The 14936-nt window shown below is 36.5% G+C and overlaps 1 protein-coding gene across 1 annotated transcript in view; it reads left to right on the top strand.

Moving 5' to 3' along the window:
- The first annotated feature begins 434 nt into the window (after window positions 1-434).
- The window catches only part of LOC133331935 (all trans-polyprenyl-diphosphate synthase PDSS1-like), a 30446-nt gene continuing 15944 nt past the window's right edge, over window positions 435-14936 (top strand). The window contains exons 1-4 of the mRNA XM_061540323.1: window positions 435-591; window positions 3388-3527; window positions 4494-4635; window positions 9138-9227. Of these exons, the coding sequence (XP_061396307.1) occupies window positions 550-591; window positions 3388-3527; window positions 4494-4635; window positions 9138-9227 (414 nt within the window). The 5' untranslated portion in view covers window positions 435-549. The remainder of the gene's footprint in view (window positions 592-3387; window positions 3528-4493; window positions 4636-9137; window positions 9228-14936) is intronic.

Below are 14936 nucleotides of genomic sequence, written 5' to 3'. Positions count from 1 at the left end.
TTATTTTAAGTTTTAAGTCCCCATAGAGGAATATTTTTTCTGTTGTTGCGTATTTCTTCTTATGTTGTTATTTTTCGGTTATTGTCTGCTTCTTCTTTCTCCTCCTCTTCGTCTCCTTACTGGTGGATAACAAAGAATGAATGATGTTGTAATTAGTTTCAGTTTAAATACGCTTTTTCAAGTTTCATTTCATGCCTCATTGTTATCGCCTTCAATAGATGGCGGTTGCCTGGCTCTAAAAATATTTTTTTACAAAAATAAAATTTTTTAAACATAAAAAAATGTTGCAGTTATTAAAAACTAATTATAGAATATGTACTTTTGTACATTGTTGTTGTAATTATTGTAAATGTATGTTAATATTGTCTATTTTTTTGTTTCTTTTCATTACAGTTGAATTCCAACAACACATCGTCCAGTACAACAGTAACAACACACAGCAAGGCCAAATGCACAAATGGCAAAACAAATTGCCGTCGTTACAGCTCCGTCCATACCCAACAGCCGGCTGGACCCGTACGTGAAATCCAAATAGATCCTTATATTATTATGGACGATGAGCTGAAATATTTCTATGAAGATATTAGAGATGTAAGTAGAAAATTATATTTTTAAAAAAATGCACGCCTTATATAGTCCTCGCACGCCTTATATATTCTTTAAAAAATCCATGCCATGTAGTACTAATTACTTACTTAGCTGGCTTGTGACAGAACTTTCGTTCCATAAGCCGAGCTTAGAAAAGATTTATAGGCACGTGTGTCTTTGGCGCCGTTTTTCCAATTTGAAATACCATTTTCGGCAATGTTGTCTTCGACTTGATCTTTCCATCGTATTCGTGGCCTTCTCCTTCTGCGTGAACCATCAGCTGGTTCGCTTTTATATGCCTTCTGAGCTGGGGCATCTTCATCCATTCTCACAACATGACATGATTCTCACTAGCAGTGTTGATGTCCGAGAATAGCTGGTACAACTCATGGTTCATTCGACGGAGATATACACCGTCAACGCAGATCGGCCCATAGATCTTTCGGAGAATTTTTCTCTCAAGCACCCAAGAGCTGCCTCATCTGCTTGCGTAAATACCTATGCTTCAGATCCATATAACAGCACGGGTAGTATCAGCGTCTTGTAGAGTGTGAGTTTGGTCTGGCGGGAGGTGACCTTGCTTTTGAGTTGTTTGCTCAGACCATAGAAGCATCGGTTGGCCATCACTATCCTTCTCCGAATTTCAAAACTGATGTACCGAATGACATCAGTTTTGAAATTCGGATATATAAAATCTTTGACTACCTCGAAGTTGTAGTTCTCAAGTTCCACTGTTGGTCCGAGTCTACTGGACGTATTGCGCGTTGATACCATCAGCTTGGTCTTCTCGCCGTTTACTGCCAGACCAATTTTGGCAGACTCCTTCTCAATTTGTTCAAACGTGGCTGTTACCGCTCTCAATGTTCGACCCATTATATCGATGTCGTCGGCGTAGGCGAGTAACATGTGTTGTTAGGTGTACAGAGTGCCATTGCTTTGCCTCTCGTATGACCTTTTCTAGCAGGATGTTAAAAAGGTCACATGACAAACTGTCACCTTGTCTGAATTCTCCGTTCGGTATTAAAGGGCTCCGAGAGGTCCTTTCCGACTTTAACTGCTGATTTTGTGTCAGTTAAAGTTATCCTGCATAGCCGAATTAATATTGCAGGAATGACGAACGCAGACATGGCTTCATACACCTCTGAACGGATAGGGATGTCGAATGCGGCATTATAGTCGACAAATAGGTGGAATGTGTCGATGTGTTTTTCGTGGGTTTTTTTCCAGGTTTTGGTGCAGAGTGAAAATCTGGTCAATGGTGTATTTGCCAGGTCAGAAGCCAATGGTCCAATAATGTCATTGTCTCCAATCCTATCATTGTGCATGCATTCTTCTAGCCAAATTGTACTAATCAGCTGGTGCATGCTTTTTACCAGCATCTGACCACCAGTCTTGAATAGTTCGGCTTGTAAACCATCGGCACCTGCTGCTTTATTATTCTTCCGCCTATTCTCTGCTACTATTTTACACCAGAAGTTTTTCAAAATGCTCCTTCCAGATCCTCAGCACGGTGTCTGTATCTGTCACCAGGTTTTCTTCTTTATATCTACAGGAGGATGTGCCTGCACCAAAGCCTTCGGTTTGGTTTTTTACCCGTTGGTAGAATTTTCGGACGTCATTCTGACTCCTGTACATCTAGATTTGCTCACGCTCGCGTTTTTTCTTCTTTTTTCGGAAAATACGTTTCTCTTTTCTCCTTTTCTCCGGATAGTTCTCCATTGCAGTTTTTCGACTTCAAATTTCCGTGTTACATTAGATCGCACCTTTGCTTCTACATTAAGACGGGTGCGTACCTTGGCTTCCACAAGGTAATGGTCCGGATCGATCGGACATCTAAAACACTGGATGAATGCCTTCCGTCTATCACAACATGATCAATTTGATTTCTCGTTGTCCGATCGGGAGAAATCCAAGTGGCCTTGTGTATATCGAAATTCCAAGTGCAGATTCGCAGATCGTTGTGCTTTATACGTTTGCGGGGGTCGTCAACATTAGGGGGGTTTGGTTTTCTTTTTCTTTTCTTTTTCATAGTAGGTTGGGTTTTCCGAGAGTGGGCTACTAACCCGACGCCTCAGCCCATTTTTTTATAGTTCTTATGGGTGAACTCGCGGCAGATATTAGCTCACTATTTCGTCGGGTGATGAAAATAGCTCTCCAGGTGGCACTACGGGGAGGTCAGTGTCCACAATTGAGATGAAAGTGGGACCAAGATAAGCCTGGACTTCGCCATGTTAAAGCCAATCAGAGCCGTTGCTATCATCCCCTACCCCACCCCAAGGTGCCTTTAAAAAATCCACGCCTCGTTGTGGTCCTTGAAAAAAATATTCTTTAGAAAATCCACGCCTTGTTGTGGTCCTTGAAAAAATATTCTTTAAAAAATCCACGCCTTGTTGTGGTCCTCGAAAAAATATTCTTTAGAAAATCCACGCCTTGTTGTGGTCCTTGAAAAATATTCTTTAAAAAATCCACGCCTTGTAGAAGTCCTTGAAAAAATATTCTTTAAAAAATCCACGCCTTGTTGTGGTCCTTAAAAAAAATATTCTTTAAAAAATCTACGCCTTGTTGTGGTCCTTGAAAAAATATTCTTTAGAAAATCCACGCCTTGTTGTGGTCCTTGAAAAAATATTCTTTAAAAAATCCACGCCTTGTTGTGGTCCTCGAAAAAATATTCTTTAGAAAATCCACGCCTTGTTGTGGTCCTTGAAAAAATATTCTTTAAAAAAATTCACGCCCTGTCGTTGTAAAGGATCCTATAAATATTTTATTTTAATTTTGTTTTTCGTTTTCTTTTCCTTCCAGCTACTTTCCCAAGGCACAACTCAAATGGAACTGGACACCATTGCCAATTACTACATTGATGGTCAGGGTAAAGCCTTGCGACCAATGATTACAATGCTCATGTCCAAAGCCATAAATTATCATTTGAACAAAGAATCAAGGTAAGTTGTAATTTTTTTGAAAATTCATATTCAAAATTTCCTTGTATTTTTATTATTGCCACTTTTTTATGCGTTTTGACATTTGTTTCTGAATTGTGTAGTTTTTTTGGCAAAAAGTAATTGAGAAATGAAAACGCATATACGTGATGCAGCTACCGTGGCTACTACTGCTGGTTTTACTGATTTTATGTTCACGATAATGACGTGACATTATCGTATTGAGTACACATATAGTTTTTTGCTTTACGATATTGATTTTGGAATATTCACAGACAGTGGGGTTGGTTTCGTTTGTGTGTGTGTGAGATATTTTATGAGGATAGGATTTTGGTTGGATGACGGAATTTCATCTGGCTGCAACTGCACACCATTTGAGATTATCTCAAAAAATTTAATTTATGTTCCCATTTATGCAACTTTTTAATAATTATTTTAATTGGCTCCAAAAAACGGCTAAAATAATTTTTATTAATTAAAAAATAACTAAATTTTATAATTATTTTTTTTTGCCAATTAAAAATATCCCACTGTAACTGATAAACTGAACAATCTGCAAGGCTGGCTCACTTAACTGAATTGCTTGTTATTTGGTGATTATTAACATTTATTCGCATAAATCACTTGGAACAATTGCAGTTATTGTTTCACAATGAGACGGGGAAAAAACTCGCCTCCTCCTTCCAGCAAATCTGCCCGTCCATCTGTCCATTTGTATTGGTAATTAGTTGCCACAATTATTGTTATTATTGGTACTTCATACACACACAATCGGTCAGTCATTCAAAAGATGTTCATATTAACCCAATTTTAATCCAATGAATTATTTCATTTCGTGTTGTTGTTTCATTGTGTTGCAACTACAAATATTTGTAATGCAATGCTTTTACAGCTGATTTTATTTGCTGTTGCTTTTTGATTTATTTTTAATCGTTCAATTTTTATATGCCTTCTTCTCCGTATTTACAGGGAATTATTGGATAAACAACGACAAATTGCCATGTTCTCTGAAATGGTGCATTCAGCCAGTTTGGTACACGATGATGTTATCGATCAGTCTGATTTTCGTCGTGGCAAGCCCAGTGTCAATGTTTTATGGAATCATAAAAAGGTGAGTCGTATTTGAAGTGTATTTGTTGGGAGGGTATAAAACCATAGGATTAGATTTTATTAGATTTTCAAACATTAAACTTTTTGTTGGAGAATCTGAAATCACCACAAAGTTCGTAATATATAGGGCTTCGCAAATTAGCACACACATTTTTATTAGTCCTTCGTTTTTTATTCACCGACTGTCTAAAAGTAGGCGACTTTCTGAAGACAGTACGGAACGAGGGCAGTTCGGAAAGTTCTTAGCCTAGCACAAAAGGCTCGGTATAAAAAGAAAAAAGTGTTTTGGAAACTTCCATCTCTGTTATGAACACATGTTGAATTTTCTTTCGATCTGGCAACTCCTTCATATAGAAACATAAGTTCAAAAACGACGCAAATTTTTTACAATGAAAGCACAAATTTCTAATTTTTCCATTGTTAAAAAATTGCGGTTGCGTCTTTTTTGAATACCTGTTTTTATATGAAGGAGTTGCCAGATCGAAACAAAATTTAACATCTGCTCATAACAGAGATGGAAGTTTTCAAAACACTTAACTTGTTTCTGTTTTTACCGCGCTTTTTGTGCTAGGCTAAGAACTTTCCGAACCGCCCTCGTACTTACCATCGAGTATTAGTGGACTGCATTCTCAATTCTCAACCACAAAAACCCTGATAAGTAAGCAGTTTAGAAACAAGGCCACCTTCCGCCAGACCAAACTCACACTCTACAAGACACTGATACTACCCGTGCTGTTATATGGATCTGCAGCATGGGTACTTGCGCAAGCAGATGAGGCTGTTCTTAGAGTGTTTGAGAGAAAAATTATCCGACAATCTATGGGCCGATCTACGTTGACGGTGAATATCGACGTCGAATGAAACATGAGTTGTCGCATCTATTCTCAGACATTGACACAGTCTGACCTATCGAGCTGCAGCGACTATGTTGGCTAGGAGAAAAGGAGAGTCAATAGGTGGTTCTCGTAGAAGGGGAATGCCTCGAATCCGATTCGGAGAGATCAAGTAGAAGACAACAGTTCGGAAAATGGTCTTTCAAATTGGCCTTATAATCTTTTTTAAGCTCGGCTTATGGAACGAAAGTTCTGTCACAAGCCAGCTAAGTAAGCTAAAGTACAAACGACCCTGATTCTTTGGATTTCCATGATGTAAGAATCATGTTATTCTACATTCTGGATATTGACTTCTTGTTTCTGTTCCGTTCCGGCATCTTCCTTTTTCTTAAGCTGGTTCATAGACTCTGCTACGCCAAACTGCAGGAGTTCTTTTTGTCATTACTTTTCATAGACTTCTGGTTTTAATCCACGAATTTTCCAACCATTCTCCAGTGGTCTTTCTACCCCTAACCTTTTACTGACCAGCACCAGTGGACTGTCACCACATTTGTGTTTTGTAAATAAATTCTCTCCATAGTGAGGGCTTGACGGTGGCAAAAAAATATTCAAAGGTTTCCACTACATTCTTCATCTTCCTTATATCGATATATATTTGGAGCATTGTATTTAATTTGAAGAATATATCTTCAGAGAGCACCACATCTGCATCTTTTGGAAGCAATGGAATTAGTTACATGTACGATGTTCCCATTTCAATGTTTTTAGACAGGCAAATCATTTCTCGCGTCGTCACATCGGCTAATTACATAGTTGGCTTCATTGTAGATTCCCTCCAGTGCAAAATCATACATTCTTGAGTTCTTGGAGAAGATTAGAAAATATAATTCCATATAATCCCGTTTGATGCCATCCACTTCCTTTAGAATAATCCGGTTCAGTTCCGAATTTATTTTTTATCATTAATCTCAGATGCAAGTTGTTTCAGTTCTTCCAACTTGTCTATAGTAATAATAGGTTGAGGATAAGGAAATCCATTAGGCCGTTCGTCGAAAATGTCGATAAAGTTGGAGAAATTATCGAAGTTGACGGTAACATCGCTAGGACACACACATCTACAATGACTCGCCAAAAACTTCCGGACTGGGCACCAAGCGATTATAATATTTTTCTTCCATTGCAAAATTTCTTTAATGATAAAAAATTGGTATATAGGGAGGATTGTGAAAATTGAATACTAGAGTTTTTTTTGCAAATAGAGAGCATGACTTCTATGAGAGAGACATTATGAAGTTGCCTTTAAAATGGCAACAAATCATACAACAAAACGGTGGCCATTTGGCCCAAATCGGACATTCCGTAGCTTGTTAAATAAAGTCCTATAGTTCACATAAAATAATGAATTTCATTTTCCCCAACCTAATATTTAACAATTCGTCTAGTAGACCTACTGGTAGGAAGTTAAACATGTACATATGGTGTTTAACTCAGACATTTAATTCTCGCTAGTGGACCTAAACATTGGGATTTTTAGTCATCGTATCCGACATTCGGTGCAAATTTTTTCCAATATGCAAACTTATATTGATGGCGTTAGTTCGACAGTTTGCAACATCTGCTCCATATGTTTTCCTTGAATTCGACTACATCCGTCTCTTGAAGAGGTTGACAATTCTCTCAGGAATTTATGTACAATAAGCAGTGCCAAGACACCTACAAACTGTTGAAAGACATTCCATACTAAGCCATCCAAGCAATTAATTTGAAATATTAAATTAAAACTGCAACAAAAATATAATGGGTAAAAGATCTTGAACTATTTTATATATGTTCATCTGCCACTGTGACGTATACATTACGTCATAAGTTATACGTAGTAAAACATCTACATATATTTCAAAAAGCATATTATCTTCTATGCGAATCGTAATTCGGCTTTCTATAAGAACGCCTGTTCGGTCTACAATAAGAATAGTTATTCGGCCTTCTATAAAAAACCTATTCGGCCATCTATATATAAGAAGCTCTATTTTCACTTCTATATACGGATTTCTATTCGGACTTTTCTAATAAATCATATTCGTCCTTCTGTAAAAAGCCTAATTCGGACTTCTACGACACTTGGTCAAAATTTTGAACTATTTTATTTGATATGTCTATATCTGCCACTGTGACATATACATTTCGTCATTAATTATACGCAGTAGAACACTTTTAAAATGGATGTGAACTGCTATTCGGTATTCTATAAGAAGGTATGTTCGGTCTACATTAAGTATGCTGTTTGGGCATTATAAAATACCTTATTTGGCCGTATATATATATATATATATATAAATCCTTATTTGAATCCCTAATAGGACTTCTATAAGAAACCATGTTCGTTCTTCTGTAAGAAGCCTTATTCGAACTTCTATAAGAAACTCTATTCGGACTTCTACGGCACTTAGTAAAAAAGTTGAACTTTTTTATTTGATGTGCCTATCTGCCACTGTGACGTATACATGTTGTCATTAATTATACGCAGTAGTACACCGACGTATATTATAAAATACATATTATCTTCTATTAGAATCCATATTCGGCTTTCTATAAGAAGGCATGTTCGGTCTACAATTAGAATGCAATTTCGGCCTTCTATAAGAAACCTGATTCGGCCTCCTATATATAAAAAAGCCTTGTTTGGCCTTCTATATAAGAATTTCTAGTCGAATTTATATAAGAAACCATATTCGTCCTTCCATATGAAGTCTTACCTCCTGTAAGACGATTTATTCGGTTTTTTATAAATTATAATTTAATAGAAAAAGTAAAAACGTAATATATAGTTATTTGGTTTGTATGTCACTGTGACGTATACATTTCGTCATCAATTACACGCAATAGTGGACTGAAGTGTCGTTAACGTATACGGAATGAATTCTCTAACGGATATGATCTTTAAATTACATTTTATTACAGTTTTTACCTTCATTAATATAACAAAAATAATTAAAAAAATTAAAAACCAATCAGATATGGTTGTTAAAAATCTTAATATATGCCATTACATTTAAATTCTGTAATTTAACACAAGTTTTATGGCCCATACGAAAAATTATACCTCAGTATATTCCTTAACGTATGACAGCTAATAATTAAGACAATATATATGCTGCATTATTTGCCATAGCGATATCAAAATTTGCATTGTTATCTCTCCAAAAAAGAACCTTCAACTTAAAACTAAAGCCTAAAGTAAAGCTTTTAGTTTTTTCATTTTTTATACCTCAAAACTTTACCAGCGAACACTTACAAAATAATAAACACCTTTCTGTATTCATGTTTCATAGCTCACGTGTAATTTTCTTGTGTGTTTTTTATTTTTAATATCAAGATAAAAGAATTGTATGAGAAAAAAACTCAAAAAATAATAAATGTTTATGGGCCACATTAATAGCTGTGATAAACTGCTGGTGATTAACATGAATGGCCTTTTTGTTGTTCGTGGTTTTTTTTTCTGGCCGATGGAAGTGACGATAATTTAATTCTTTTTATTATTATTATCATTACAATTATTGTAGTTCAATTCGTTACAGTTATTTTATTGCAGTGGTAGTTGTATTTCAATTTCCGTTTAAATTAATTTCTGAATATTGTTTTTCTTCTTGTTATTCTTGAACACCATCAGGTTACAATGGCCGGCGATTATATTCTGGCTGTGGCTTCAATTATGGTTGCTCGTCTAAAATCGGATGATGTCACAATAGTTATGAGTCAGGTAAGTTTGTATATATGTATATGTATTAAAAGTTATTATAAGTGTATAATTAAAATTAAATTTTATTATGAAGATGTGAAGGGGCAATGCGTGTCATTATATTGCGGAAAATGCAATATATCATTTATGTATGTATACTGCAGATATGTGAAGTAAAATGAAAGAACTTCCTATATAGAGAAATATGTTCTATAAGAAAATAATATGTTCATTACGAATACTGAATAGGTCACATATTAGAATACTAATCCGGCCCTCTTTAAAACTATATATTCCATCCGTTACATAAATATAAATTTTTGTTCTATAAATAGGTTTATTTGGTATCTAATAAGATTTTTAGATATATTCCGTCATCTATAAAATACCTACTCCTATTCGATATTAATAAAAGGCCGAATATGTATTCGGTCCTGTTCGGTTATATGTGGAAACCTATTTGCTCTTCTATATGAACGAATAGGTATTCATATAGAAGACTGAAAAGACGGATTCTATAAGAAGATAAATTAGATCAGCTTCTATAAGAATATCTATTCGGCCGACCTTCACCGTCTTCTATAAGAATACCTATCGGAATTTTTTAATACCTATTTAGTCTTTTATAAGAAAACCTATTTGACTTTTATAAGAAGACATTTCGACCTCATATAGGAAAACCTATTGCACCTTTTTTTGCCTTCAATAATAAGCCCTATTAGGTCTTCAATATAAGAAGCCATATTCGGTTTTCTATAACAAGACCTATTCGGCTTTCTGATGACATATTTGGTCTTCTATATGATGGCCTATTCGCCCTTCTACATAAAGGTAGTTCATGAAAAGAGCTATTCGGCCTTCTATGAGAAGACCTATACGGCCTTCTACGAGAAGACATATTCGGCCTTCAATGAGAAGACCTATAGGGTCTTCTATGAGATGACATATACGGCCTTCTATATGTAGACCTATTCGATCTTCTAAAACCTAAGCAGATCTATTTGGTCTTGCATAAGTAGACCCATTCCACCTTTTCGGTCTTCTAAGGGAAAACATTTTATAAGAAGATCCGTTCGGCCTTCTATAAGATTATCTATTAGGTCTTCTGTTAAAAGAACTAATCGGACTACTTTCAGGTGTTCTACAATACCACGTCCTCGTTCTCTATGAGTCGACCTTCTGGACCTATATGAGACAACCTTCTGGTCTTCTATAAGACGACCTCATGTTCTCAATAATATGACCTTCATCTATAAAAATATTTTCTGACCTTCCATAAGACGATGTTATGGTTCTCTATAAAACGATCTTCTCGTTTTCTAAGCTATATCGTTCGGTCCTTCTATGTGACGGTCTTCGAGTATTCTATAGGGCAGTCTTATTCCTATAAAATAACCTTCAGCTATTATATGAGCAAGAATATCCACAGCTTTTCTAGTTCTTCTAGGGAGAATAAGGTCTTCTTCTGTGGAGAAGAAGGCCTTAAGTTCTTTAATGGAGGAGAAGACTTTCAGCTTTTCTGTAGGCAAAAATACCCATTTTCTCTATGGAGAAGAAGACCTTCAGCTCTTCTATAGAAAAAAGGGGTTCAGCTCTTCTATGGCGAAGAAGACCTTCAACTCGCCTATGGAGATGAAGACCATCAGATCTTCTAAGGCGAAGAAGACGTTTAGCTCTTCTATGACGAAGAAGACCTTAAGTTTTTCTATTGCGAAGAAGACCTTCAGATCTTCTATGGCGAAGAAGACCTTCAGATCGTCTATGACGAAGAAGACTCTTAGATTTTCTATGACGGAGAAAACCTTCTGATCTTCTATGGAAAATAAGGTATTCAGCTGTTCTATGGAGAAGGATACCTTCAATTATTCTATGCAAAAGTTCTACTATGGGAAATAAAACCTTCAAAAATTTTTGTGGAACAGAAGGCCTTCAGCTCCTCTATGAGAAGGTCTACTTTTATGGACAAGAAATACTGCAGATATTATATTAAGAAGACCTACTTTCAGCACTTCTAAGGGGAAGAAGACCTTCAGCTCTTCTAAGGCCAAGAAGGCGTTTAGCTCTTCTATGGCGAAGAAGATCTTCAACTGTTCCATGGCGACAAGGGTCTTCAGTTCTTCTGTGGCGAAGAAGGGTCTGTTCTATGACGACAAGGGTCTTCAGTTCTCCTATGGCGAAGAAGATCTTCAGCTCTTCTAAGAAGAACAAGACCTACAGATTCTCTATGAAGAAGACCATCAGCTCCTCTATTGAAAAAAGGCCATCAGCTCTGCTATGACGAAGACCTTAAAGTTTAATGTGGGAAAGAAGACCTGCTTCTCCTCTATGAGAAGGTCTTCTTTAATGGCGAAGAAAAACTGCAGATATTCTATCAGGAGGACCTATCTTCAGTACATAGAATGGGAAGAAGACCTTCAGCTCTTGTATGGGGAAAATAATTTGTCAGTTCTGCTTTGGGCAAGTCTATGGGAAACAATATCTTCGGTTCGTCTTTGGAGAAGAAGTCCAATGGAAGAAAACCTTAAACCCATCTATTAAGAAGAAGAACTTCAACTCTTCTATGGCGAAGAAGACATTCAGCACTTCCATGGAGAAGATTACCTTCCGTTCTTCTCTGGTGAAAGAAAATCTTCAGTCATTCGATGTGAAAAAATAAGAACTTTAGCTCTTCTGTGGTGGGAGAGGAACTTCACCTTCAGGATTTCAATATGAAAGCAGATATTGAACTCTGCTATAGTGAGGAAGGTCAGCAGCCTTTCTATGGCGAAAAAATCTTCAGTCATGCAGGCGGAGGAAGTTTTTCGGATCTTCTATCTGGAAGAAGAAATTCCCTAAAAGTAAGACTTTTAGGTCTTTTATTAAGCATAAGACCTTCAGAGGTTCTATGCTCCTCAGCTCTTCTGCGATATCTCCTTTTGTTATTTAATACAACTCTTCGCTCCTCCATGACAATTCAGTTTGTTCTTCTCTGAGTCTTTAAAGGATTTTAATTTTTTTCTTACAACTGGCCTCCTCTGCCAACCTGAATCAGAACATTAATTTATCGCATGGAACATCGGTGAAAAAGAAGAAGAACAAGAAAACAAAACAACAATAATGTTGTAAAATCAGGAAGTTAAAAATCGTCTGCAAAATATTTTTTTGTGCAAGGTTATGCTGCATACATTAAAGGCCTAAACTTGCGGAGAAGTTTTTTGTGTGTGGCTTTAATGCGTAGGTAGGCACACAATCTGATATGTAGGCTGGTCGGATTGTGTTCGGTTTGTTTACAACTTCATTGCTTGCGGAATCCATGCATGTCGTCATGTTGTGGTTTTTAGGCATAACCTTGAAAGTGGAACACAAACACAATAATTCTCTCACGATGCATTAAGAAGTTATGTGTGGAGGATGAAGGGGATTTCATTTTCGAGATATGAAATGGGAAAGAGGGTGTAATGGAAGTGGAGTGACAGAGAAAATAATAAAAAGCTTAATAATAAAAGGCAACCATTGCGGCATATTTCTATGTCTGAGTATATTTCTGTCAAAGTCTTAGCTTGGGTTGTTGTCACTCCATTTTTTCGTCTCCCTTTTAGGAGGTTCCCCTTTTAGAAAAAATCCCCCAAGAATGTTATTCTGTTACACATTATCTCTGCTATTGATTGTCAGTTCGAATGAAACACGATGATATATTAAAAACAAAATTAATAAAAAAAAATGCCAGACACGTAAACAAAACAACCAACAATTCCGCTGTGGTAACGGAGCAGGTTCTTTAACCACTTGTACCGTTTAAATGGCTGTTTTTTTTGGTTATGGTCAACATTTTTTTATCTCTGCATTTGGTTAACCAAATGGGTGTGCCAAAAGTGTTATTTGAATTTTGTTTTTAAAACTAAAATCTGTGAACAAATGTGGGGTCAGGTCCACAAAAATTGTCTTATAAAATTCGCAGCATCTTTTCAGCCAACAGTAACAGTTTATGTGGTTTGGTATGAAATTTGTCACCATCAGACCCACCCTAATAATCACTATCAATGCTATTTTAATGGCTGAGTTCGGGGTGTGAAATCCCCCAGCCAAAACACACAACAAAGTAAACAAATTATTGAAAAAGAAGAAGAGAAGAAGGCAAAAGAAGAAGAAGAAGCAGTCAGCCAATACGTTTTTAATATTTTACATTTAAATTTCAGAGAAGAAGGCTTACATAATCTAAGCCAAGTTATGGGCCAAACAATCAGTCAGCCAACCAACGGCATTTTGGGTGTAAATTTCTTTTCATGGATGCCAAATAAAAAATACTCAAATCGTATGCATGCGCCCTGGCATTAAAAGTATTTTTAACATTTTTATGGTTAGGGTATTGCCAAACTTGAGCTTGTCGCTGCCTCTGCTGCTATCATCGAAGTTAATGAATGAGTAAATTCGTCAGACAAACAGCCAAGCTGGCTGGCTAACTGATTGGCGTAATGTCTACCTGTTATCTGACAAGAAAGTGTGGTGCGTGTGTGTTTAATAATCAGTTTCCGCATTTGTTGTTGTTGCTGTAAACATTCACATGTCAATTGTTGTTGTCAATATTGCTGGTTTTCTACAACATCGGGATGATAGGTCTGCTTATAATCTTAAATCTTCCATTTAGTCAATCTAACACGAGCTGTGCGATGTTTGCATGACAAATTGTCAGTTCTACGAAATTCCTCAACGACTTCACAATTGACAAATCTTCACAAATTCAGGGTCATTGGAATGCTTAGTTAAAACAAATACTGAATATAGTGTGAGAGTGTCTTAAAATTGGGAACTACTTTCAGATAAGAAAAATATGGGGATAAAACCGTATCTAATGAGGAGCAGATGGCTTTTTTTCACATTAGACAAGCTGAAAGAAGATTTGGAGAACTTCATTCCCATAGAGCTGAAGGTTTTTTATCTTCGCATTGAAGAGGAGGAGGACTTATTTCTCATAGCCTTCTTTCTCATAGAATACTCTGGGCTTCTTCATTAAAGAAGAGCCTCATATTTCAGAGTCGAAGGGTGTCTTCCTATTTGCTGGCCTGAGGGTCTTCTTCCCCATTGAAGTGCTAAAAAAACTTCTTCTTTTCCAATAGAGAAGAAGAGCTGACTGTACTTCTACCCTTAGAAAATCTGAGGACTTCTGGCCCATAAAAAGCTGAACGCGTTTTTTTGCCATGGAAGAGCTAAAGATCTCCTTCTCCATAGAAGGCATGATAGAATATCTTGTTTTTAAAAGAAGACCTGATGGTCACCTTGTCCATAGACGAGCGGAAGATCATCATAGAAGATCTGGAGTTTAACACCTCATAGAAGGCCTTCAGCTTTTCTATGGGCCAAAATACCCACAGCTCTTCTATGGCAAAGAATACCTTCATCCATTTGATGTGGAAAAAGAAGGTCTCTAGCTCTTCTGTGTTGGAAGAAGACCTTCTGCTTCAGGATTTCAATATGAAAGAACATATTGAGAGGAAGGACATCAGCTTTCTATGGTAAAGAAAATCTTCAGTCCTGAAAGCGGAGGAAAATGTTGGGTTCTTTCATCTTGAAGAAGAAATTCCGTAAAAATAAGTTCTTTTATGAAGAATAAACCTTCAGAACTTCTATGGAAAGAAAAACTTCAGCTTTTCTACGATATCTCCTTTTGCAATTTAAAAACTCTGCTCTTTCATGAAAATTCAGTTTGAGAGGAAGGACATCAGCTTTCTATGGTAAAGAAAATCTTCAGTCCTG

The sequence above is a fragment of the Musca vetustissima genome, unplaced genomic scaffold (genome assembly GCF_032173495.1).
Source record: "Musca vetustissima isolate MV318-11 ecotype Yass unplaced genomic scaffold, APGP_CSIRO_Mvet_v1 utg87010, whole genome shotgun sequence".
Classification (NCBI taxonomy): Eukaryota; Metazoa; Arthropoda; class Insecta; order Diptera; family Muscidae; genus Musca; species Musca vetustissima.
This window is presented reverse-complemented; position numbering and strand designations above follow the sequence as displayed.